The 27,035-nt window shown below is 51.5% G+C and overlaps 1 protein-coding gene and 1 non-coding gene across 2 annotated transcripts in view; one reads left to right on the forward strand and one right to left on the reverse strand.

Annotated features, from left to right (window-relative positions):
• Window positions 1-18,709, forward strand: part of OLFML2A (olfactomedin like 2A) — a 28,274-nt gene extending 9,565 nt beyond the window's left edge. The window contains exons 3-8 of the mRNA XM_045467348.1: window positions 4,619-4,726; window positions 6,445-6,654; window positions 8,990-9,239; window positions 11,452-11,682; window positions 12,718-12,903; window positions 14,299-18,709. Coding sequence (XP_045323304.1) covers window positions 4,619-4,726; window positions 6,445-6,654; window positions 8,990-9,239; window positions 11,452-11,682; window positions 12,718-12,903; window positions 14,299-14,903 — 1,590 coding nt within the window. The 3' untranslated portion in view covers window positions 14,904-18,709. The remainder of the gene's footprint in view (window positions 1-4,618; window positions 4,727-6,444; window positions 6,655-8,989; window positions 9,240-11,451; window positions 11,683-12,717; window positions 12,904-14,298) is intronic.
• Window positions 18,710-26,678: 7,969 nt separating this feature from the next.
• Window positions 26,679-26,784, reverse strand: LOC123593954. The gene has a single exon (XR_006710628.1). It is a non-coding gene; the product is annotated as a U6 spliceosomal RNA (small nuclear RNA).
• Between the last annotated feature and the right edge of the window lie 251 nt (window positions 26,785-27,035).

The raw sequence follows: 27,035 nt of genomic DNA on the forward strand, positions 1-27,035 counted from the left end.
AGCTCCAGTTCCCATGGGGTGATACAGTGAAGACCAGATAACACCTGCACACACAGTGGGGTATTTCTCAAGAGTGGAGCCCCAAGCTTAAAAAATCCAAAACTTTTATAATGGGCACTGAGCACACCTTCCCGACTCTGGAGGGAAACACTCTCTCTATGTTCCAAGATTGCTCACCATATAATAAGATGTCCTGGAACAAAGACAGGCAGCACCTCTGCATGCAAGACATGCAGAAAAAAGCAAGAGACCTGTGAAAAATGGTCTCCCACATTTGGCTAAAAATATTTTCTTTAAATTTAACTTTAGTTTTATTTTTGTAACAACTAAATGGATACCAAAACTCTCAAAGCTGGGATAGGATTGAATTTGAGGACGTTACCTCTTAACAACTTGTCAGTCCCCGGACTGCACTGTCTCCCTGAGGCTTCACTAGGGCTCTGCAGACTGGAGGCACTGAGGCCATAGGCCAGTCTTGAGTTATAGGGACAAACCCAACTTCTGTTCAAGCCCACTTCTCATTAACTAAATTGTAAGCATACTTTACATGAGGATACACAAAACCTTTTCATACATTCTGGCTAATTTAATCCTTGCCACAGCCCTTTGGAGAGCAAACTTATGGTCCTAGCTTTACTTGTGGAGGAATCTGAGGCCCAGAGAGGGATTGTGACTTGCTCTGAGACAGGAGCCCATTGTCCCTTAGGTCTTTTCAGTACACAGCAGCCATGATGGTTTTCATTCAGTCTTGTAGGACCAGAGTAGGGTAGCGGTGAGATTGACCCAGTAGGTGGTATTGTAGGAGGAGGAGAGGAGGAGAAAATACTGTGTTTCATTCACACTATAGGTGCAGGGGCAGGTACCTGAGAGGTACCCAGAAAACCCCAAGAGAGGGGTGCAGAGGCAGTATGAGACAGGGCTGATGCCTCTCCCATTAGGCTCAGCAACTTGTCCTTTAGCAGAAGCCTGTCTATGGGAAGCCCCCCAGGAGAGGAGGTTAAGGGAAGCCCATGGAGGAGGGGAAGCAGGGCACACCCATGCTATATCCTCCCCTGTCTCTACCCCAGCCCTTTCAAGCTAAGAACTTCGGCTGTGATTTGGTCTTTGTTGCATGACTCTTGAGTAGGAGGGAGAGGATTTTTAGATTCCCTTTCTTGGGGAGGTTAGTGACAGGTGCATACCTTTTACCTCTTCACTCCCTTTCCTTCTGGACATGAACTAGACATGGGCCCACCCTTGAGGAATCCCCAGTCCTATGGGGACACAGCTCCTGACTCCAACAATGTCAGTGTCATTGGTGCTGGGCCACCGGATGTCCCAGGACTGTGGGAACCCAGAAGAGGAGGTAACATTAGAGCTGGGCTTTGAGGGCTTGGTAGGAGTCCCTCAGGCAGAGAAGAAATGAGGGTATTATGTGTGAGAGCAGGTGGAGTGGATGTGGCCCAGGATGGCTCTCTGCACTGTCTCTGCTCCAGCCCCACTAGCCACCTGTCAATTCCTCTAGCATAGGGTTTCTCGAACTATCTGTGGTGAAAGGCAAATTTTTTTTTTAAAGTTATATACCCAGAAGATGCATTACTGTGCCGAAAGCATGAACAGATTTATGGCTCTTGTTATTTATTACCAGTTTTCTTTTCTTTTTTAATTTTTTTAATGTTTTTATTTATTTTTGAGACAGAGACAGACAGAGCATGAGCAGGGGAGGGGCAGAGAGAGAGGGAGACACAGAATCCAAAGCAGGCTCCAGGCTCTGAGCCGTCAGCACAGAGCCTGACACGGGGCTTGAACTCAAGGACTGTGAGATCATGACCTGAGCTGAAGTTGGATGCTTGACCAACTGAGCCACTCAGGTGCCCCAAGACAAATTTTTAAAAAATAAGAACCAGGGTGCCTGGGTGGCTCAGTCAGTTAAGCGTCCGACTCTTGATTTTGGCTCAGGTCATGATCTCAGGGTTCATGAGTTTGAGCCCCGCATCAGTGCAGAGCCTGCTTGGGATTCTCTCTCTTTCCCTCTCTCTTTGCCCCTTCCCCACTCATTCTGAGTATCTCAAAATAAATAAATAAACTTAAGTGTTGTTTTTTTTTTCTCAAAAAAGGCAGCCTTTAAAATTTTTTTTAAATAAAAAAATAAAAACAAGAACCAATACTTTTGGAAAATGCCATAAAAATGAATTATTCGAAAAATGAAACAGAAAACAGACATGCAAAATACAAATCCAGTGTTTTGCTAGTAGAGTCAACAGATTAAAAATTTCTTTGTCAAAGGGATCTGAAAGTTTGTAAAAGTCTACTCCCACTTTTTTGTCATTACCTTATCATAGATGAGCGACAAATAGCTCGGGCCAGTGCTGGTCTGCAGACCACACTTCGGTAGCATGGCCCAAACACACCGTGTTTCTTCTTCCCTCCCGCTCTTTATACAAACTGTTCCCTTGGCCTGGATTGCCCTTCTCCTGCCTTCTTTGCCTAATTTGGGCTCCTCCTGCGGAGCTCAGCTCAAACAAAACTCCCTCCTGGCATACTTTACTAATCCACATCTGCTCCTAGACAAGGTCGGCGTCCTCACATTAATGATCTGGGCACCTCTCTGTTACGCTCTGTTCTTTGACAGCCTGTGAAGGACCATGAAGGCTTGTGTCTATCTTACTCATCACTGTCCTTAGTTCCTGGCCCACAGGAAACATTTGCTGAGGCCATTGAGGTTACATGGGCAGAGCATAGAGGGCTCGAATGCCAGGCTTAAGAAGTGAAAAGTCATACATGAGCACTGGGGAGCCATGACAAGCTATCTAGCAGCAGAGAGACCCAAGGTCAAAGCTGTGTTTTGGAAAGCTAGTTTGGGTCACCATGAAGGCAGTAGACTGAAGCTGGGAGGATCCCCTTTAGTATCCTGGAATAGTATCACTGTTGCTGGTATTCATGAAGCCCTAAGCAGCGTGCCCACTCTGCAGAGCCCTGTCCAGACACTACTGCTCCTGACCACAGCCCTATTGTCTCATTTCACAGAGAAGGACGTCAAAGCACACACGAGTCTATGTGCATGGTTCTCAGACTGTGCTCCCCTGAGCCCAAGGGGTACCGAGCAACTCTTCAGGGTCTGAGCTAGGTTACAGGGGAGCAGACAAGACTCAAGGCCCAACCCTTGCTTCCGTAAGACTTCTCCACTCCCTTTTTTCATTTTAGAGATCAATGCCTACTCAAAGAAAAGATCTCTGGCTTAAAACAACTTGAACACCCCTGGGAGAGTGGGAGTAAAACTGTTTTGGAAACAGCTGGCCAGGGTCAGACAGGAGCGCTGGCTTGCTCAGACCCTGAGAAATGCTGCAGGACTCAGAGTAGGGCCATGTGAGAGGGTGGGCTGAAGAAACAGCCCTCCTCAAGAAGCCAGGGGAAGCTGATTTCCAGCCAGCCCCTTGTGCCCTGGTTTCCCTGACACTCACTGGCATCTTGGCCATCTGGAAAGGTCATATCCTGATGACGTGTGATGGAGATAGGAAGGGGAGGGACATCTGCAGGGAGGAGCCCTGCGCTGGACACGGGTGACACAGAATCTGCCACTGGCCTGTTTGTTGTGCAAGCTCCTCCCTTCTCTTGGCCTCCGTTTCCCCATCTGAACACAAGAAGGAATGGTAAAGCATGATAGGAGAGAGGTTTTGGTGTATATCAATCTGGGATCTGCTGCCGGCCCCACCATTTAACAACTGGGTGGCTTTGGACAAGTCACTTCACCTAAGCTTCAATGTCCTACTCTGTAAGATGAAAATAAAAGTTTTCCAGACTTTGTCAGAGTGCCTAACTGGTTCAGTCCGTAGGGCATGGGACTCTTGACCTCAGGTCATGAGTTTGAGCCCCATGTTGGGCACACAGATTATGAAAAGGAAGGAAGGAAGGAAGGAAGGAAGGAAGGAAGGAAGGAAGGAAGGAAGGAAAAGTTGTCCAGACCTTGTCTTTGGGTCCCAAGGTGCAGACTCTGAGGCAAGTGATTCGTGTGCTGGTGATTTATTCTGAAAAGCCCAGGAGAAGCTGGTACCAAAGTGGTAGAGGTGGAGGTGGGAGGAGAAGGAAGCCCAATAGGGTGTGGTCTCAGGCCAAGCATCAGCTTCAGCCCCAGGGGATGCTGGAGTGTGAATGACAGCCCAGTTGTCCCCCACTGGGGCTAGGGAGCTGGGCTTTTCAATGCCCATACCTGCCAGGCATTGCCTAAGGACTGCCCCGGGAGGACATACACTCCCAGGCACTTTGGGGACACAGAAGCTCTTTGAAGAGGGTCACAGATGCAGGCTGTTAAAAAGGAGGCACGTGGAAGCCAGGTATGGGCACAAGAAATAGGTAAGAGGGATCCCAGGGCATGTACATTGATCTCCAGTGTCCACACACCCCGTGGGGTTGTCCTGAGGACTAAGTGAAACAGCTCGTTAAAGCCCCTAACACCGTACCTGCCTTGTGATAAGAGTTCAAGAATGGAATCCACTGCTTTTCTCATTATTATTAGCAAGCTGGGTCCGATGGGTGCTGAGGCCCCATGAGGCCATTCCAAGTGGTAGAGCTCCTTTTGCACCATATGTGCCTGATCCTGTGTTCTGCCCTTACCCTAACCCTCTCACCCTTTCCTGGGCAGCTACAGTCCATGGTGGATCTCCTGGAGGGCACCTTGTACAGCATGGACCTGATGAAAGTGCACGCCTATGTCCACAAGGTGGCCTCCCAGATGAACACGCTGGAAGAGGTAAGGGCAGAGCTCTACCCAGGAGCCAGGCTGGGTCAACACTGGACGCCAAGGGTAGTGTCTGAAGGGGCCTGGGCAATTCTGCCTTGACCCTGGTGGCTGTTGAAAACTGGACTCCTTGGGGCGCCTGGGTGGCGCAGTCGGTTAAGCGTCCGACTTCAGCCAGGTCACGATCTCGCGGTCCGTGAGTTCGAGCCCCGCGTCGGGCTCTGGGCTGATGGCTCAGAGCCTGGAGCCTGTTTCCGATTCTGTGTCTCCCTCTCTCTCTGCCCCTCCCCCGTTCATGCTCTGTCTCTCTCTGTCCCAAAAATAAAAATAAACGTTGAAAAAAAAATTAAAAAAAAAAAAAAAAAAAGAAAACTGGACTCCAGCAGGCAGCTGGGAGAGGCAGATGTAGGCCTCTGGGTCCAGACTTCGGAAAAGCGGTCTGACTGGGCTCGTGGGCCTACAGGAAGCTGGAAGGCTGGGTGGAGAAACTGAGGCACTGGCTGACTACATGAAAGGGATGTGGAGTAGGGCTGGTTGGAGCTTGCAGTTGCCCTCAGTTCACCAAGACCAAGACTCATACATTACACAAGTCCAGGGCTACTTGTCGCATAAAATGCCACATAAAAGTACAGGACTGGCTAAGCCCACCAGGGTAGGGCTTATTAGGACAGCATGGCGGTCCCAGTACCCACTTGCAGCAGACGCATCTTCTGGTCAAGTGCAAATGTGCTGGAGGGCTAGGCAGGTGGCCAGGACCGCCCCCTGAGGACAGCGACAGAGCTGGACAATCCTGGGGCGTCCAGGCTGCAGGTTCAAGGTTTACTGGCACACATCTCTGCTGGCACAGCCCGGCCTCCGCCTGTTTCCTGCATCCGGCCCCTGCTGGGCTGCCGGGAGCCTGGGGCCATGCAGCTGCCAGGAGCGGGTGTGGGGGCTTCCTTTCCCAGCTTCCTTTCCAGAGGGAGGGGGCACCTGGGCATCCTGTGCCCCCGGGTGAGAGATTAACCCCTTGGTCTCCCCAAAGCTGGGGTCACAGTGGCTTCAATTATCCAAAAAGTGTTTGGTGTGTATCTACCGTGTGCCAGGCCCTTGCCAGCATGGGAGTCAGGTGATGGTTGTTGGACTGCTACCGTGCGCCGGTGTTTTCTGTGCCCCTCGTACATGCCAGGCTCTCCTGATGCCAGCTCCATGGTTATCCTTCTTTGGCCTTTCCTCCCGTAATCTTAGGAAATGTTAACTCGCTTCGTGGAACTAGGAGCCAGGCGATCTGGAGAGTGTATCTGCTGTGGCTGGAACAAATCAGAAATGGTTTCCGTAGCCACAAAGAAATGATTTTTTAATTGTCTTCTGTTTTGCATTATCTGCGCTTTGCTTCTGTTCACTAGGCGATAACTAAAAAAAAAAAAAAAAAAAAAAAAAGCAAACAAAAAAAACCCCTTATTGCTAACTCTGAGTGGAAGTGGAGAAAACAGCCTCACTTGGGAGGAACTGGCTCCCTCTGCCCAAGGGAAAAACATCACTCATTCACTTTTTAAATAAGACATGAATGATCACATGGCCTCTGGGCAGCATGCTTTATCCACCCAGGCCTGCTGGTGCCACTGTCTGTACCCTTGGGCCCTGCTCAGGAGACGGGCAGTGAAGCTGGGGTGTCCCCTCCAGGGAGGCGGGGGGCGGGGAGTGGCTCTCAGAGGAGGCTAGAAAGACCTTGATTAAGGTCCTGCCCACAGAGCGTCAAGGTGAACCTGAGCCGGGAGAACGAGGTGGTGAAGGAGGGCATGCGCCATCTCAGTGAGCAGCTGAAGCGCTATGAGAATCACTCGGCCATCATGATGGGCATCAAGAAGGAGCTCTCCAGCCTGGGCCTCCAGCTGCTGCAGAAGGACGCCGCCACGGTCCCAGACGCTGCCCCAGCCCCCGGCCCTGCTAGCAAGGCTCAGGTGAGGCCATGGCTCTGGTGATGGGGCCAGAAGGTGGGTGGACTTGGGAACACAGTGTGCCAAGGACCTCAGTCCCAGGAACCAGCTGGATGGGGGTTTGAGATCATAGGAGAGGGCTGAGGGTTAGCACAGCTAGAGAGTCCACGGCAGGGTTGGGGGCAGAGGTTGCTGGCATACAGCGAGCACGGTTGACAGAGGTAAGCTGGGAGCAGACGTGGGGATCCAGCCGAGGGGTGTGTTTGCTGAGACAGGTGTTTGGCGGCATCCAAGGCATTTCTGTTTCCAAACTAGTGGGGACAAGGCTGTAGAGAGGACCCTCCCTGCCTGGTCCTGGGGATGGGCTGCAGCAAAACCACTTTTAGCCTCCCTTGCTGTGGCTGGACCCCTGGCTGGGTCAGGCCTGCTCAGGGGTAGATGGGCAATGCCTCGGGGAACCCTGCAGACTAACACCACTTCATCAACCCAGTCTGGAGTGGAGAATTCCTACACCAAGTACCCAGGCGTTCCATACTCAAGCTCAGCAGAAAGTGAGCAGAGACAACAGACAGAGCCATCCAAGACATATACACACCTTTATGTGCATTTGAAAAAGGCCCTTCTTGGGGCGTCTGGGTGGCTCAGTTGGTTGAGCGTCCGACTCTTGGTTTCAGCTCAGGTCATGATCTCACAGTTCATGGGTTTAAGCCCCACATCGGGCTTTGTACTGACAGTGCAGAGCCTGCTTGGGATTCTCTTTCTCTCTTGTGGTCTCTCTGCCCCTCCTGCACCCTCTCTCTCTTTCTCAAAATAAATAAATTTAAAAATAAAATGAAAGAAAGAAAGAAAGAAAGAAAGAAAAGGAAGAGAAAGACAGAAAGAAAGAAAGAAAGAGAAAAGGAAGGAAGAGAAAGAAAGAAAGGAGGAAAGAAAGAAAAGGAAGAGAAAGAAAGAAAGAAAGAAAAGGGAGAAAGAAAGAAAGAAAGAAAGAAAGAAAGAAAGAAAGAAAGGAAGGAAGGAAGGAAAGGCCCTCCTCTAAGCAGACAAATTGCCAAAAAGGCTCTCCTTCTGGGCAAATAAAAAGGAGCCCCTTGTGGGCGGGCAAATTGTACAGAGGCTCCCTCCTATGATAGATATACACTAGGGTGTGTGGCTTGGCAAATGGGAGTACAGGCTCAATTTCAGTGCCCTCATGCCCGTTTGGCCTGTCACCCATGTGTAGGGCACAACCGCTCCATTCTGCACAGCGGCCTTGTGTTTTGGAGTAGGGAAGAAAGGAGCCGACGTTGTGGAATCCTGACATCCTCTAAACCTGACTTCTAAAGTCTAAACCTGACTTCCTCACAGACAGGATCTCAGTTATTCTCATAACCACCCATGAGGAGGGAGCATCATTGACCATTTGGCAGATGAGGAAACGCAGAGCGAGGTCACGTGGAGAGAGGGCGGCTGCGCCAGGACTTGAACGCGCATCTGTGTGACTGGCGAGCCCATGCTCTTCCTCTCCACCTCTTGGCCTCCTGTGCTGACATTGTGATGATGGGGCCATCTGTGTCTGCAGCCGGGACCACCTAGTTGCTGATAAAACGTGGAGGAAGCCTGGTGCCTTAGCCCAGGGCAGGCTTCCTGCTCATTCCCGTGTCAAGTCCACAGGCGCGAATGAATGCTGTTTTGGCCACGACACGGAAGGTCTAGATACTGTACTTGCTGTATCTCCTGGAGATTCTGCCTAACAATAGGCGATGTCACAGGGCCTGTGATCTTGTGCCAAGCCAGCATCAGAGGCATTTAAAGGGAAGTGACAATAAAATTTACAAAACGCTGGAAACTGCATGCACAAAGGGCAATGCCCTTGATGACCAACCCATCCAAGTTTGCCTGAGACTGAAGGGTTTCCCAGGATGCAGGACTTACAGTGCTAAAACTGGGACAGTTCCCGGCACACTGAGATGACATTGGTCATCTTGCCTCGGAGCCTGAGAACCTCTCCCCTGCCCACTAACAAAGACCCATGAGTGAGAGAGAGACAGGGATAGGAAGCTGACCTGGTGACCAGTTATCTCCCTAGGGAGTTGATCATTATAATCTACCCCCTGGGGGCGAGTATGCAGGTGGTTGGAAATGAGACAGGAATCTAACCTATGAGGCTGGGCTTGGGAGCTACTGCTGAGTGGGGAAACCAAGGCACACCCCAGTCATGGACTTCGCCATTCTGGGGGAAAGCTGTGACTTCACGAGCACCTGAGGCGTAGGTCCTGGAGTGGCATGACCGCTTCCGGTCCCCATAAGCTGAGCCTCCGTGACCTCCCACAATACCTCTTCTACCTCCCCTAAGTCTGAGAGTTCACTTCTCCCTCAGGACACAGCTGGAGGGAAAGGCAAAGACAACAACAAATACAGCAACATGCAGAAGAGCTTTGTAGACAGGGGCCTCCCAAAACCTCCTAAGGAGAAGCTGCTGAAGGTGGAGAAGCTGAGGAAGGACGGCGGCAAGGGCAGATTCCCCCAGCCCACAGCCAAGCCCCGGACCCTGGCCCAGCAGCAGGCTGTGATCCGAGGCATCACCTACTACAAGGCGGGCAGGAAGGAGATGGCCGAAGCTGTGGCTGGTGAGTTGGAGGAGGGTTGGACCCTTGGGGATTGGGGGCTTGCTGATAGATGGCACCCCAAAGATCACCTACACGGATCCAGTGTCTTCTCTACAAACTGTCCAGATGTCACCTCCGCTGGTTACCTGTTGGTGCCCTTTGTTCATCCACACAATGAGATGATACCCCTCATGGCGTTGTTGGGGATGAAATGATATAAACAATACAAAGGGCCACTCAGTTCCTTTCCAGTATCTTCAGCTGTTTCCGCTCTCACTGGACTTTTCCTTCTTCATTCAAAAAGTTGCTGAAGGTCCACCATGTACTTGCTGTATCTCCCAGAGATTCTGCCTAACGTGGACTTCACAGTCCAGGGGGGAAAACCATACCCGTGGCCAGGCAACAGCCAGAGGTGGGGTAGGAGTCCCCAGACCTGTAGCCAGGCCAGCATTCTGGGAAATGACATGGAGCCTTCTGGGCACCTCTTGTTTCCCAAGTGGCTTTGGAATGGATGGCCTCTCCAGCACCCCCCACTTCTTATTTCCCCAAAGAAGAGCCCACAGACTCCTATATTTTTCCTTCGATCCACGGGGGATCACAGTGAAGGGCAACCAAGTAATTAACCAAAAACACAAGAGACCAAAGTTCCCAGAGTACCCAAATTTCTGGGCCATCCTCACTGATGTGGCTCCTGATTCTTCCTCTGAAACCCTCCCCAAATGCCTGAGGGGCATCCCAAGCCTGCTCCCCCTTCCCGGGTCCTGTTGACCACCTCCTTTTGTGAGGACCTCTGCCCACACGTCCAAGGGACCGGAAGGTAGAAATGTGAGGGACCAGTCTCCTTCAAGAGCCCCCTAAATTTGTGGTCTCTCAAGGCTCGGGGGCCTCTTCCCCAAGCCCCTGGTGCTAGCTGCTGACTGGCTCTGAGTCCTGCCAGCTCAGCCTGACCACAGTACAGAGCCTCTGAACCCTGGCTGGGCACTGCCCAAGAACAGCTGCAAGCATCTGGCTCTGCCAGCGAGGCCCGTGGGAACAAGCCTCTTGCCCTGGCAGGCTGCCAAGGCCAGATTCCCCTGAAAGAGGGTGTGCCCTATTCCCGAGAGACTCCAGGGGCTGCCCCACAATGGGGCCTGGCTAAACCCTATGCAAAGAGCAAGCCTGGCAGGGAGAGAAAAGGAAGAAGTCGGGTAATTGTCCTGGAGTCAAGGGGCCTCGTCCCCTGGGGGCCACACCATCACTTTTCCTTTGTCCCTGGCTTCTCGGTTTTCTGTGTACTTTCACACATGCTGTTGCACTTGATCCAGGTGAGGAAACAAGTTCAGAGAGGTGAAGAGACTGGCTCCAGGTTTCACAGTGAGTGGTGGGACTGGAACCCAGGTCAGCGGGCTGCAAAGCCTGCCTTAGACCCCTTCACAGCTCTGTCCTCTGCTATGTGGCACTGAATCTTCCTGCTTTCCCTCTGCAGGCCCCATCCATCCCAGCCCAGAGAAGTGTGTGGGTCAGGGATGACCCAGACATGGCCCCACACAGGTCCCACGGGAGCAGAAAAAGTCATCCTGCCAGCAAATGCCTTACCAGCAGGGGTGGGAAAAAGGGAGGGTGGTTTCCGAGAAAGCCACGAAATGAGAGATAGGAGATGAGTGGGGGGACAGAGACAGAGACAGAGACAGAGACAGAGACCTGGAGTCCAGAGGTGATGGGAGGCTGGCTGCACCTGCCTCTCCCTGCTTGAAGTGGCAAATACTGGGTGAGAGGAACAGGCTGGGTTCCAGGGGAAAGGATAAGGAAAAAGTCTGCAATTTGGGAGCAAGGGTTTCTGCCTCCTGGAGTTGAATCGAGGACATGAGAGAATTGGTACAAAGCGTTTGACACTGAGGAGGGAAGGGGTCTCATATTTGGCACCTCGTACTTGCCAGGCCCTGTGCAAATGATTTGTATACGTTTTCCTCTGATCAACACAGCAGCCGCACGTGGTGAGCCTTGTGATTCTCGTTTCATAGAAGGAGAAGCTGAGGTCCACCAAGGCAGGCGACTTGGCTGAGCTCACTCAGCTGGGGTGCTCGGAGCTGGTCTGCTGACCGCAACGCCTCCCCACTGCCCCCTTTTTGAGGCCTTTTACTCCTCAGGGCCTCCCCGCTTCTCTCCGCCATGGCCCCAGAGCTGGGAGCCAGGTGGGCCTGGGGAAGACACTGGGCAGCAGCTCAGGATAGAGCACAGGGTCTTCTCCCCGCAGACAACGCCCTCAAGGGCACTTCCTGGCTGGAACAGCAGCCGCCCAGGACCGAGGGCAGATCACCAGAGCCCAACTCAGCAGAACAAGACGAGGCTGGGCCCAGGGCCTCAGAGGGAGCGGACTTGGCCTCCGGCACCCCCGGCTTGGACCCCTCCGTCACCTCCACCCCAACTCCCACCACCCGTCCCCTGCCCACCGAGCCACCTTCACGCCCAGACGTCCCCAACCCAGGTAAGTAAGCCTCGCAGGGGTCAGCAGGGTAAAGCCCATGGGCCAAATCCAGCCTGCAGCCTGTTTTTGTATGGCCCTCCACCTAAGAATGGTTTTTTACATTTTTAAAGGGTTGCAAAAAAAAAAAAAGAATACAGAAGTATGTGGTCTGGAAAGCCTAAAATGTTACCTATCTGATCCTTTATAGAAAGTTTGATGGACATTTACAGTGAAACAGGTAGTATTTTCAACAAATCCTTCTTAACATATCACCTAGGATCCCATCGTCAAATCCAGCAATGATTTTCATATCTTAATTTTTTTTTATGTAGCTTTTTTGTAGCTTTGGCTTGTGTCTTTCGGTAGAAGTGTTTCCTATTAAATCATCGAGCCCATCTTTCTGGAGGGCCTCTTGGCTACCTGTGATAACAAGGTATTGTTAAACCCATTGCCTACTTTGGCCTGAGTGCATTCCACTTCCAGGAATCTTTCCTGAAGGGTCCATCGGCAATGTGGACAACAGCTGCAGCTTAACTGGTTCCCTCCCAGCCTATTTCCAACATCAGAAAACTGGAAATAATCTGAAGGTCTCACACCAAGGGGACTGGGGCACAGCTGTCTGGTGGCCTGGTAGAACCTTGAAATCACATCATTAAAAAGCCATTTAATGATGTGAGAAATCGCCCAGTGGAGGGAAAAAACAGGATACATAAAACTGAATCTTCAGAAGAACCACGGTTTTTTACCGTATGTCTGCATGACTGGACATGCAAAGTTAAAAAAGAAACAGAAGGAAATACAACATGTTTAAAATTTTCTTTGGATAATGACATTTTGAATCATTTTTATTTTCCTCATTCTCCTTTACTGAATGTTCTGTTTTCTCTGTTGATCAGACATTGCTTTGATCAGGAGGAAAGGGGGAAAAGGGCTGCGAACAAAAAGATCAGGAGGGATTTAAGTATGTCCCAGATAACGCTCCCTGGGCTGCTGCTCCAGCTCGGCTCGGGGCCTGTGGGTCTGAGTATCAGACGCTGTACCCCTCACTCCCCATAGGCAGAGAGATAAGCTGTGAGGGCACCCTCCGGGCTGTGGACCCCCCCGTGAGGCACCACAGCTACGGGCGCCATGAGGGAGCCTGGATGAAGGACCCCGCCGCGAAAGATGACAGGATCTATGTCACCAACTACTACTACGGGAACAGCCTGGCAGAGTTCCGCAACCTGGAAAACTTCAAGCAAGGTTGGGGAGCCCGGAGATGGGAAGGGGAGCAGGGTGTGGGCGGCCTGGGGAGGGCCTCCTATGGAGACTGAGCCCTCTTTTGCCTGTGGTTTCCTGTGGTCCAGACTTCCCCAGCCTGGCCCAGCTCCAAATGACCGGCCACCCCAAGGAGGGGCATCTGAGGGCACCCCCTATGCGCTGGCACCGAGCCAGGAGCTGGAACACAGCAACAAACAAGAGGGATGTGGTCCTGCCCTCTTAAGTGTACCTTACTGTCAAGAGGAACAATACTTAGAGTTTCCTCTTCTTGAGCACTTATTATGTGCTAATCATCCTGTGTGCGTCAGCTCATGGTATCTTCAAAATTCTATGAGGTGGGGGTTGTCACTCTGTTTTGCAGGTGAGCCGAGCTTAGAAGGGTTGCAAGTCTGGGCAGGGAAAGGCAGAATTTTGGTTATCAGATCTGGTGCGTGATGGGGGAGGAGACACTTAGACAGGACCCACCCTCCAGAAATGCACGGTCTGATGTGAGAGGCAAACACTTAAAAGAAATAATTTCAGTGTAGTGTTTGTGGGAGAGCTCAAGGGACAGTGGAAATCAGACTTCCCAGAGGAGGAGGCGATGCTGAGCTGAGCCCTGGAGGAAGAGCAGGGATCGCCATGCAAAAGCGAAAGGGACAGGTATTCCACGCAGCAAAGGCCCTGTGTGGGCCAAGGCCTGGCGATTAGAGGCAGGGTGGCATAGAGGAGAGGTGGGGGAAGCAGAATGAGAGAGTAGGCTGAGGCGGCCCTCGTGAGCCACATCAAAGTTTGGGTTTATCCTGATAGCTGTGGAGTCCCAGAGTATGGCCTGGAACAGCCAAAGTCCTTCCTCTGCCAGGTCAAAATTGGCCTGATCCCTGCCTCAAGTAGCTCACAGGCTGGTGTGGAGGAAGCCAATGAAAAGTGCCGAGGCAAGGATTATGGTAGGTCAGAGGAGAGGCCCTCACTCAATCCCGGGGTCGTCGTGGGAGGCTTCCTGGAGGAGGTAACGTTGGCTAAGGGCTCTGAAAGATAAGGAGGAGACCTTCCTCAGGCAGACAGGATGGGGAATGGAAGTCCAGACGAAAAGAACAGCATGGGCAAAGACGCTGAGACAAAGCATAGAGGCTGTCTAAATCCTGGCTGCCCCATTCCATAACTGTGCGACCTTGAACCCTCTGCCCCTGTTTCCTCCTTGGCAAACGGGGATGATAACAGTACCTCCTCGGTGGGCGCGGTGGGATAGGACGGTTGGCCCAGCTCCAGGCCCATAGCACACTCAGTGTCCCTTGCTTGCAGGGCCACTCAAGAGCCCTGGGTGGCCTCGCCAGTCCTGGGGTGAGCGGGGAGGCTGTCTGGGAGGCTCAGGTGTGACCCTCAGCCCTCCACACACAGGCCGCTGGAGTAACATGTACAAGCTGCCCTACAACTGGATCGGCACGGGCCACGTGGTGTACCAGGGTGCCTTCTACTACAACCGCGCCTTCACCAAGAACATCATCAAGTACGACCTGAGGCAGCGCTTCGTGGCCTCCTGGGCGCTGCTGCCAGACGTGGTGTACGAGGACACCACGCCCTGGAAGTGGCGCGGCCACTCGGACATCGACTTCGCCGTGGACGAGAGCGGCCTGTGGGTCATCTACCCCGCGGTGGATGACCGCGACGAGGCCCAGCCCGAGGTGATCGTGCTGAGCCGCCTGGACCCCGGCGACCTCTCCATGCACCGCGAGACCACGTGGAAGACGCGGCTGCGGCGGAACTCCTACGGGAACTGCTTCCTGGTGTGCGGCATCCTGTACGCCGTGGACACGTACGACCAGCAGGAGGGCCAGGTGGCCTACGCCTTTGACACGCACACGGGCACCGACGCGCGCCCGCAGCTGCCCTTCCTCAACAAGCACGCCTACACCACCCAGATCGACTATAACCCCAAGGAGCGGGTGCTGTATGCCTGGGACAATGGCCACCAGCTCACCTACACCCTCCACTTCGTGGTCTGAGCATGGACCTGTGCTCACAGGAGAGGAGGGGCAGTGGGCATGGGGGCTCCCCACAGCAACTCCTGCAAGGGGCTCCATCAGCAAATATTTTGGGGGGGCCAGGTCCCGGGGCAGGTGCTGGGCATGTGGCACAGCCAGGTCAAAGCTCCCTTGGCCCCAGTGGGTTAGTAATCCCTTCCACTCACAGAGCACCCTGCCAAGAGCTTCGTGTGCACTCAATCCCACTCAGTCCTCCCACTGGCACCCTTGGAGGTAGAGATGATTCAGCCCATTTAACAGATGAGGACACTGAGGCTCAGAGAGACCGTTCCCTTGCCTAAATAGCCTCACTTTGGATCAGGCAGGCCATGCTTTACAGATGAGGAGACCTGACCACACTCCCCTACACCTCCAGGCCTCTCCCTACTCCTATAGTTTCTCTTGCTCTCTCAACTCTGTCTCCCTTCCTGGGGCCGCTCTAAACCAGAGGCCTCTGGGACCCATGCACTAGTGTTGGTTGGAGGCTCCGCTCCGTGTACCACCCCAGGCGCCCGTTCTGGCCGAACTGTTGGTGGCCCTGGGCTTCAGGCCCCTTGGCTAATGTTCCTGCTCCTTGCCTCTAGCCACCCCCCCTCCCCCCCCGCCCCTGCCACCCCTCCTCACCGTTCTGTCCAACCACATTCCAAACCTCCATGGTCACCCAGCCACTGAGCAGAAACCACACCCCGAGGAAAAATACCAGCCCCTGTTCCAAGCTCCCCCTCCCTCTGTACTCATTTTTATTTTCTCTTATTCCGCCTCAGTGCCGTCATCTGTTTCCGCAGCAGCAGCTGAGAAGGCTGCAGGCAGCTGTCTGCCAGCCCCGACTCTACCAGGGTGGGCAGCTGGGCCAGGCCCTGAGGCTCCCTCTCCACCCAGAACGGCTGGCTTTGGCCACATACCACAGGCCATGGGACCTCTCCTCAGCCCTTCCCAGAGCCTTTGGGCCTGTGGTCCATGTTGTCGTTTCTCTCTGGACCTTTGAACCCACAACCTGTATGCACTCAGGGATACCTCCAGGACTGCCATGAGCAAGACCCTAGACCCGAGGCCGGGGTGGTGCCAGGATGAAACAGATTCCCTCTTCCTTGTCACTCCTGACCTGATCATTTAGTGGAATGGCCCAGCAGCAGGGGTGGGGGGTGGTGGGGGGTGCGACACCGGGGGGAGGCTGAGATCGGAGCAGTTGGGTCCAGGGGAGGCACGTGACCTTATGGTTGCAGGCAAGTGCTAGAGGGTAAAAGCTGGGAGGGAAGGAGAAGGGGGTCTGTGGACCAGGCTTTTCCTGGCTTCAGAATTATTGGTGCACAGGTGGGCCATCTCTCCTGGAGCTGCTGGTGGCTTCCCTGAGCCTCAGACCCAGACAGCCCACAGGACAAGACCTTCAAGCCTGCCCCTCATCTGCCATGAGCTAGGAAGAAGTTCACCAGTCAAACTCCCTGTTTCACCAAAGGAGAAATATGCCCAGAGAGGTTTAGAGAGTGGCTCGGGACCACACTGGGGAACAGGACACAGCTGATCTTCCAGAAGGGCTTTGTCTATACCCTTTATTCTCCCGGTTTGGAGGCAGCTCTGCCTGGGAAGGCCATAGACTGTCGGGCACCCAATCCATCCCAACACCTTTAAAGAGTATTTACTGCTGATCCCTGCACCACCCCCGACCCTGCTCCCCTCATTCTGTTCCCATGCCAGCTCCTGAATATCTGTATATTTGAACGCCCAGGTGCCATGTTAGAAAATTCAGCTGCATACCCAAGAGTGTAAGGAAATGCATTTTGTGCAGAAGGCATTTCTGTCAGGCATTGTCAGGTGATGTTTTGTTTAAGCTCTAACTCACCCCTAAAATAAAGGGGAATGATGATAGCCAGCCAAGCAAGGCCTGACTCATAGTGGTGGACACATCCAGCCTCCCCCACCCAATCGACGGCGGGCTGCACTCAACAGTCTCTTCAGGGGGCTGCGTTTCCCTTGGCCCTGGGTGTGGGTTTTACAAGACTGTGTCTTTCATGATATCACAGCCTAACCATGCGAAAAGTGTTCAGACTCCTCTTGCTCATTAGTCTGAGAAAAAGGAAAGTTACAGAGGACTGGTTTGGGAAAGTTAAAAGACAAGCAAGATTGTTTTCTGGGGGAGATGATACTGGCTGCAGCCTCCAAACATTCACTAAGTCCCTTCTGTTTTCAGGCCTTTGTGTGGGGGTCAGGTGATGATAGAGTTATTTTCCTCGCTTCACAGATAGTCGAACTAGAACCCAGACGAGTCACTTGTCATGTAAGAAGTTAAGTGAAAGGCCGGGTCTCAAATTCAGGTCATCTAACCATCACCACTGACTGAGCATCAAGTGTGCCCGGCATGCCATGGGCACATTCTTTCATCTTCCCCACAGGGCAAGGTATATACTCAGAATGTGCCCATTTTACCGACGAGGAAAACTGAGGTGAAGGGACTCACCCTAGGTCACACAGCAGCTTAGTCTGTGGCAGATCGGGGTTTCAGGGCTGGTCAGTACATGCTGTTGGCCAAATGCATGACACGCTAGGGGTAGCTCCAGAAGTGATGGCTTTTACTCTGTGCGACCAGGCCACAAACTGCATCCACACTGGAGACCCAAGAAGGAGGATGGGGTCAGCTTGTAAAGAACCTTGAACGCCAAGCCAAGAACCGTCTCCAATCACATTTGGAACAGAGTCATATATAAATTAACAGAGAAAAGAAAATTCTGAGACAAGTGGAATTTGTTCTGTTGCTGATGGGAGGCAGGGACAGGTTTTTGTTGTGGGCTTTATTACATTTGGCAACAGTACTTCAAATAAGAGAGGACCTGGACTGGGGAGGGTCAGTGTTTCTTACTGACCTTGGCTGTGAAGGCAAAGGAAGCTGTCTCCGGTGTTCTGAGCCCGTGAAGGGGCTTTGGCTGCCGCCTTTGACTCCCCCCTAGAGATTTCTGGGCCTTGACATTTAATCTGCTGTGTCTACGGAGGAGAGAAGGGGGCCTCTGCCTCACAGGGCAGCCCTAAAAGTGAGGCTGGGGTTTTCCTGGGAATGATTTGAGTGTTCCTGAAAGCCCATGTGTTCCAAAGCATTTTCTCCCTGACAGCATTGGAGGCCACTCCGGTGACAGGAACACACAGCACCAGATAGGGTTATCAGGGAGCCTGGGTAGGAGTTAGGGAGCCCTGGGTTGGGATCTGGCTCTACCCCTTATATGCTGCATGCTTGGGCAGGGTAGGGACTGACAGAGGGGACAGATGTCAACTCCCTTTTGTGGCTGAAAACTTTCAGCTTAGTGAGGACTAAGGGCGGCTGAGGACCCAAGCAGCACCCTCCTAGAGCTAGAAGGCACCTTGACACGCATGATTCCCGACGTAACTAGGAATCCCCAAGGTTGGCACTACTTTTCCCCGTTACAGGTGATGAACCTCAAGTTCAGAAACGTTAAGCAACCTGCTCAGGGTCGTGAGTCTGTCAAGTAGTAGAGTCAAGATTTGCACCAGGTCTGTTTTGTACCAAGGCCCCAAACTAACTGTTAGGAATCTTGTAACGAGTCGTGTTTTCTTTTTTGCTTTGGCCGCTGGGAACCTCAAAGTCAAATTTGAGATTACTTTTAACAATTGTACTGAGTCAACTACTTGACTCTGACTTCAGTCTAGCTCTCTGCTTTAATTTTTACCCCGATCTGTTTATTTTTTACTTTATTGTATTTTATCTATTTTTGTAAGCTGCCACAATACCTTTTGTACAACAAGGTGGCATATAACTAAATAAATAAATACATGATCAAAAGCTCCGTTTGAAAGTCTTAACTAAATGCTATGGTCTGCTTCCTTATTGTAACACAGACATTTAATAACAAAAAGAAATGCTTTCCTGGGGAAAAGAGCATTCTGAAACTGGGAAGGTGGGCCTGAAGCATCTTAGTTCCATGTTTTCCAAACTTGAGTCACTCGTGTACAGACTTTTGTGACTTTCACCATCCCCCCCTTGACCATCTTCAGAATGGTTTACTATTTCCCTTTCAGATGATTTCATTCTTTTTCCTAAAATAATTTTATTTCAAAGCGAAGTTTAATAAGCTGTTAGGAAAAACAAAAAAAAATAATTTTTTAAAGGAGGAATATTATAATAGTAAAAAGAAAGTCAGTGACCCATCATGCAAGGTGGCTGGGATGGGACACTGAAAATGAACAGCACTATTGTCTTCTGGTAGATGCTGTGCCTGTGAGCCCCAGTCCAGTCGCTCTTTGTGTAAAAAGCAAGATTAGGAAATGTCAGGGGGCATAAAGGGCAAACCAACAGCAAGTGAACATTGACCTTGATGTAATCAGAGGGATGGGACTGGAGGGAATAGATTCTCCCATCCGATTCAAAGGCACTTCACCTGGTGACTTAGATACCTCCAAGGAGCTGTCAAACCACTGATGGTGACTTGGATTTAGACCAACTTCCCCCAAACACACACACGCAGACACACAGACACACACACACATATTCAGCTAGGCCTTCCCTAGCTCGGCAGAGCTGGGCACTGTCCCTGTGGCCCCTGGCAATAACAAGGGTCCCACTCCCCCACAGGACAGCCAGCCAGAAGCACGGTGCCACTCCCGCCACAACGGGGGCTGATGGGTCATGTCCCTCTCACCCTGTAGACGCCGCTGCAGGCCGAACATGGCAGGGCTTTGGGTAATCTGGATGGTGGCCTTTCCCAGCCCCAGCCCTGCCTGTTCCCCCCACTGTCCCCATCTTCTCCGGCCCCTGTGTCAGCTGTTCCCTCTGCCTGCTACACTGGCACCTGCTCCTGGGCATTCAGGTCTCAGCTGAAATGTCACCTTCCCAGGGAAGCCATCCCTCAAGGCTGGGTCTGAAGCTGGCCCCAATCACATGCTCTCTTGTCTCTTCACTAGTGGGCACTTCTATTAGTTTACTTGCTGAGGGTCTGTCTCCCCTCACTGGGATCAGAGCTCCATGGAAGCAGAACCTGTTCCCGCCATGTCACCGGCACTCAGGAGACCCCCCCAACAAATGGCCGCAAATCACAGACCACAGTGATCTGTGTCAGAACCTTGGGCAAGTTCATACAGAGTCTGCTCTACAAGGATCCAGATATGTGGCCACTGGAGAGGTCATGCATCTTTCATTTATTTGTGCAGCATAAGTCAGGTTCCACACAGAAATCTCTGGAATGCAATCTCGGATCAGACAGGATATTCCCAGGGACTCCCTCCATCCTGCAGTCGGATGAAAATGAGAAAACCCATCTTCTAAACTCTCTGCTCTGCTCCACAGCCAGGCACTTAGGCAGCCAAGAAACCCATAGCGCCGTGGTGCTGCGCGTGACAGGCAGTCGGCTCTGGGCCCCAATTCAGGGTTCAAGGCAGCTGGGTGGCCAACAGAGGCCAGAGGCTGTAGAGTTCAGTGGGCTGGGGCGGGGGGCGGGGGGGGGCGCGCTGAACTGACTGATTTCTGACCCTCCCAGGCATGGTCGACGGCAGCTCCTGCCAGAGGGAGCGGTGGCAAGCTTAGTGTGATTTTGTCAGCCCTAATCACGATGCCCAGCACACGGTGGGCACTCGGGAAGTGGCAGCTCCTGTTGCCCTTGTGACCAGTCAATGCCCTGCTCAGAGGGTCTGCCAGCTCTCCACGCCATGCCCCGTGGGCTATCCAGCATGACTGACACCTGTGTGCTGGCCTCAGGGGCACCCAGCTGAGCAAGTCTTATCTCTGCCCTTGAGAGCTTGCTGGGAGGCGGGGGAGCCAGAGGCGGTGTGCGCCTGGTGCTCCAACCCCGGGCAGCCCAGAGGGGCTCCGAGTGCCTTGCTAAGGAGCGTGGGCTCCTCCTGGAGCCATGGAGGGACCAATGCCTCCCAACCCGCCTCCACATCAAAGCAGAGCCTCCCCTGGTCACTCTAATGATGTCGTCCTCGGAGGGGACCTCTCTCTGCCCTTTCCACTTTCTCCCTGGCTGCAAGCTCTTAAAATCTCCCCCTGGCTGGCGTGGAAAGGAAGGAATAAAAATAGCTAACCACCCACAGGAGCTAAACATCCGAGTGTGTGCTCTGTGCTGGGGGTGGTGCTCAGTCTACACGGCACTATCTCCTTCAGTCTTTCCAGGGACCCCACAAAGTCAGTACTATGGCTGTTCGTATTTCACAAATGAGGAAACTGAGCCGCCAACTGCCACCTCACGTGTTCAAGGTCACACAGCTGGTGGTGGCCGGGCTTGTGGTGCTACCCTCTCAAAATAGGCACCGGCCTCAGCTCATTGCAGAACCACCGGGGAGTTTTAAAGGGGCCCATGCCCAGGTACCCCCACACGATATACCATAGTATCTGGGGTCGAGGACTGAGATCCAGTGTGTTTTAAAAGTTCCACAGGAGGGGTGCCTGGGTGGCTCAGTGGGTTAAGCGTCCCACTCTTGATTTCGACTCAGGTCATAATCTCTCGGTTCCTGGGTTCGAGCCCTGCATCAGGCTCTGTGCTGGCAGCATGGAGCCTGCTTGGGATTCTTTCTCTCTCTGCCCCTCCCCTGCTCTCTCTCTCAAAATAAATGAATAAAAATTTTAAAAAATAAAATAAAAGCTCCACAGGGGACGTGAGGCCCTCACCCTCCTGCCACTCACAAAGAGCCCCCTGAGCGCAATGGGGTGGATCTGTCAGATGCCAGGTCGCACCCAAGTTAGCACCCTCTGCCCTGGCTGCCCTAGAAGAGGGAACGGAGAGAGCAGGCCTCAGCCGGGCGCATCGGCCATTTCTCCCCTCTGGGGCGGCTGCAGCTGGGGGGTGGGGTTCCAGGGCACAGAGCACAAAGGCTCCCTCTGCCCCCAGGCGGTGCCCAGACGCTGCCCCGCCTACCCAGCCCAGTCTGAACTCTGCCCACGTCTGGGACCAGCCCCTTGACCCCCCACATTCCAGCAGGGACCCCATGAGGGAGGGACAGACAGGGCTTTCAGGATGCATGCCTGCCAGGGGGGGATGAATTATTACCGAGAATTATCTGCCATGAGTACGGGGTGGCATTTCACGTGCCAAAGGTTGGCTGGCCCCGCCCTGGCCCTGGCTGCTTGGCTCCAGGGCCCTCATTCCGACTGTGCAAGGACAGAAACCTTATTCTCTTCCACAGCAAGAGGCCTCCGCCCCTCACCATCTGTGCTGCACCCCCTCAGCGATCCCCCTCCACCCCCACCCAGGGGCCAGAACCTTCCTTCTCCATGGCTCAGCACAGAGCGGATTAGATGAGGCTGACTCAAAAGTCAAGTTTCCCAGGTCTTTTTAAGCCAAGGATTTTTTGACAGGGAAAGTCACTGTTGCCAAGATGTCAGCCCCAACCTGTTCTGGCTTTTCTGCTTGAGGCCCTGACAGATGCAAGCAGCTGCTGCAGCCGGGACAAGCTTACGTGGAAGGAGCCAGGGATTTTGGAACGAGACGGCCCTGTTTGAATCCCGCCTCTGCCACCTACCACCTGTGGAACTTGAGCCCTCTACTTGAAGTTTCTTACCTCAGTTTCCTCATCTGTAAAATGGGGATGACAACCTTGACCTTCCAGGAATGTTGTGAGGTTGAAATAAGATCACGGATGTGGAAAAGCTCTAAGTGGGAACACAGAGGGCATACAGCAAGGCGAGGCACAATTCCGGTAAGGGGCCTCAAAGACTGACTTACGGCATCACTTTGGTCGTACTTCCTGAGCCTCAGGGTGGGGCAGACCCAAAGTAGCAACTGTAAGCATATTCTCAAAACTGATGACTTCTCCTTGCCTGATATAACAGAGCCCAGAGGGCAAATTTCTTTCATCCAGTGTGCCTTCTCAGATTGATTGGTAATGGCTGTCTGTGGGAGCAGCCCACCTAGGCTGTGTAAGGCAGAACACCGAGTGATTAGCAATGACTGCCATGAGAATGAAAAGTTAGGGTGGTGTTATGTATGCTACATCTTACCGTTCCTCTTACAGAGCAAGGTCTAAAAATACTTCTTGCTCTAGTTTTTGCCCAGATTTGTGGGGCGGCCTCCACACTGATCTTTCTGCTTCTTGTCTTTTCCCACTCTCTGATCTTCAACTTCAGCTGCTAGAGCGAATCTCCTAAGATGAAAATCTATCACTGCTCCGTGGCTCTTCCTATTGCTCTGACGATCAAACCACACTCCAGGGTTGACATTCAAGGCCTCCACGGGCCTCCCCAGTCTCTTCCATGGCCACTCATTTCCAAACACACCCACCTTCAGCTTCATCAATCTGAGCATCTTTAAGAGCCGAAGCACGAGGATTCAAGGCAGCTTGGAAAGTCAAATTGAAAACCAAAACCAAATCAAGATCAGAGGAGCAGCCCAGAGACCTCTCAGCCTTTGCCACCAGTGAGTTTAACAAACCAGAGGGGACTGGTAAACTTCCAATGACCCCTGCAGCGCAGTTTACCAAGGCTGTCATCCTGCTCCCCCCCTGACCGCGCTGATGGGATTAGTCATGAGTGGCCCCTGCTCTCTCTCCTGATTGCCCCTTCCAAGACAATTCCCTCATCAACAAGACACAGGATGGAGGCTTTCAGGCACTGCTGTGTCCAAAGTTTTCTTGTCCAGGGTCCAGACACGCATAAGAGTCCCTGCTACCCCCGCCCACAGACGCCCACGGGGTTCCTCTCCATACCTTCTCAGTCTTGATTCTTGCTATTCCCCTAAAGGCAATCAGATAATTCAATCTTTCAATTTCACAACCTTTACCCTGAGCCCCTGCTCTGGCCAGGCTCAGGGATGAGCACTGGGGACTCAGAGATTGCACAGTAATTGCACAATCCAGAGAATGCCCAGTCATTCAGTGGATATTGTTAATTAACCTGACCGGAAGGGTTGATACTCTGGAAGTGCAACCTATGTTGCATGGCGGGGGAATGAGGACCTTATAAACAAATCACAGTTCGCTTTTGAGACTGGGATGTTTACTGAAATCATTAAACAAGGGTTTAGGCTTGCTGAAGAGGCAACCACACGAGTAAGTGTCTTGAGGGAAAATACCTCCTTTAAAGAAAAGAACCCAAACAGGCTTTTTCTTTCTTTTTTTCTATTCAAATTTTTACTTTGAAATAATGTCAAAGTTCTAAGTTACAAGACTAGCACAAGGGATTTGCACACACTCTTGCCCTAGGTTCGCTGATTGTTCACATTCGTGACTATTACTTTATCATTCTCTCTCTCTAGGTATATCTTTTTTCTGACCCATTGAGGGTAAGTTGCAGATATGATGCCCCTTTCCTCCTAAATACTTTAGTGTGTATTTCCTGACAACATAGGCATGCACATAACCACAGTGCAATTAGCAAAATCAGGACATTTAGCCTTGACATAACATGATATCTAATCTACAGGTCTTATGCAAATTTGGCTAACCTTCCCAATGATGCCATTTCAGGGCAATTTGTTTTCTGGTTCATGATCCAATCCAGAATAATAGATTACATCTAATCATCACGTCTCTTTGGTCTCCTCCAACCTGGGAACAGTCCCTCAGCCTTTTTGCCTTTCATGACATTGCCATTTTTGAGGAGTACAGGTCATTTATTCTATGGAATATTCCTCACTTTTCATTTGTTGGATATTTCTTCATGATTAGATCAGGCTATGCATTTGGGGCAGGGATATCACAGAAATGATAATTGTCTTTCTCAGTGCATCCTATTAAGAAGCACTTGCAGGGGCGCCTGGGTGGCGCAGTCGGTTAAGCGTCCGACTTCAGCCAGGTCACGATCTCGCGGTCCGTGAGTTCGAGCCCCGCGTCAGGCTCTGGGCTGATGGCTCAGAGCCTGGAGCCTGTTTCCGATTCTGTGTCTCCCTCTCTCTCTGCCCCTCCCCCGTTCATGCTCTGTCTCTCTCTGTCCCAAAAATAAATAAACGTTGAAAAAAAAAAAAAAAAAAAAAAAAGAAGCACTTGCCAGGGTGTCTGGCTGGCTCAGTTGGTAAAGCATGTGACTCTTGATCTCCGGGTTGTGAGTTCCAGCCCAATGTCAGGTGTGGAGATTACTTAAAAAAATAACATCTTAAAAAAAAAAAAAGCAAAGAAAAGAAAAAGGAGCACTTGATGTCAAGTTGCCCCATTACTGGTGATAGTTATTTTGGTCACTTGGTTAAAGCATGTGGCTCCCAGTTATATCTCCTATACAATTACTATTTTCTCTTTATAGTTCATAAATAATTTCTAGGGGAGTACTTTAAGACTATATAGATATTTGGGGCACCTGGGTGGCTCAGTTGGTTGAGTGACTGACTTCGGCTCATGTCACGATCTCGCGATTCCTGCATTCGAGTCCTGCATCGGGCTCTGTGCTGACAGCTCAGAGCCTAGAGCCTGCTTCAGATTCTGTGTGTGTGTCTCTCTCTGCTCCTCCCCCGCTCACACTCTGTGTCTCTCTCTCAAAAGTGAATAAACATAAAAAGAAAATTTAAAGACTATACAGATATCTTACTTCTCGTCAACTTTCATCCTTGTTTCAATCTTGATGATTCCTATCTATATCAATTATTACTCTGATGACTGCAAAATTGTGACTTAAAATTTCTATTCTTTTTAGCGTTCTACCGTAAAGAAGAGCTTTTAGTACATGTGCATGTATTATATGGATGACGGACCCACAAACTCGGATCTTATTCGATGAGTTATAATTCATTACTATCATTATTTACTTGATAACCTAACTGTTCCAGATTTGGCCAGGGAGAGCTCATGCAAGCTGGCTGCTATGGCCTTTTGCTGTGTCTCTCCTATTCATCGAGTACTTGCTTACTTTCGAGGCCAAAAAGATGCTCCAGGCTTATCTTATACTCTTGCTGGCCTAGCCCAGAAACCAGCCACTTTGGTGGCTCAGTCAATTAAGCATCCAATCTCTGCTCAGGTCATGATCTTGCAATTTGTGAGTTCGAGCCCCGCATCAGGCTCTGCGCTGACAGTGAGGAGCCTGCTTTGGATCCTCTGCCTCCCTCTCTCTGCCCCTCCCCTGCTGCTCGTGCTCTTACTCTCTCTCTCTCAAAAATAAATAAATGTTAAAAAAAAATTAAAAAAAAAAAAAAAAGAAATCAGCCATTTCTGCATGGAGCCCTGGTTCCTCCAGTAGAGGATGGTATTGAGAAGCAAGGAGCTGGGCACTAGGTGCACTCATGTTTCTAGGTCCTCTCGATGGACAGGACTAGGAAGTAGACGCATACCGAAATACAAATCCAAGAGTTCATACTGCACCTGCAGTCCTTCCTGGCCTTCCCCAGGCCATACTTGTGTCCCTTCCACATCAGTGAGAAACCTGGCTCTCAATAGCCTCAGTGTATTTCATCTTTTACTCAATCCTCCAATACACACGGATTAGAATCGCTAATCCATGCCACTATGAAAAACAAGCCTATTAGGTAGAGTTTTCAATATTTATTTGCAATTTTGTAATTTTTTTTTTTAAAGTAAACTCCACGCCCAATGTGGGACTTGAACTCACAACCCTGAGATGAAGAGTTGCATGCTCTAGGGGCGCCTGGGTGGCTCAGTCCGTTAAGTGTCTGACTTCAGCTCAGGTCATGGTCTCGCGGTCTGTGAGTTCGAGCCCCGCGTCAGGCTCTGTGCTGCTGACTCAGAGCCTGGAGCCTGCTTCGGATTCTGTGTCTCCCTCTCTCTCTGCCCCTCCCCCGCTCATGCTCTCTCTCTCTCTCTCTCTCTCTCTATCTCAAAAAATAAACAAACATTAAAAAAAAAGAGTTGTATGCTCTCTACAAACTGAGCCTGCCGGGCACCCCTTAATCTTTTTTTTTCTTCACGAATTTGTGTGTCACCCTTGCTCAGGGGCCATGCTGATCTTCTCTGTGTCGTCCACTTTTAGTATATGTGCTCTCGAAACAAGCACACAACTCTTTTTATCTTCAGACTGAGAGTATAGATTGAAGTTCTATATTCAACTTACCCAGGGGCCTCCTGGGCAGCTTAGTCGGTTGAGCATCCGACTCTTGGTTTTGGCTCAGGTCATGACCCGAAGGTCATGGGATAGAGCCTGGCGTCAGGCGCCATGGAGCCTGCTTCAGATTCTCTCTCCCTCTCCCTCGCTCACACACTCTGTCTCTCTCTATCTCCCTCAAAAAAAACAGTTTTTTTCACTCG

The sequence above is a fragment of the Leopardus geoffroyi genome, chromosome D4 (assembly GCF_018350155.1).
Source record: "Leopardus geoffroyi isolate Oge1 chromosome D4, O.geoffroyi_Oge1_pat1.0, whole genome shotgun sequence".
NCBI lineage: Eukaryota > Metazoa > Chordata > Mammalia > Carnivora > Felidae > Leopardus > Leopardus geoffroyi.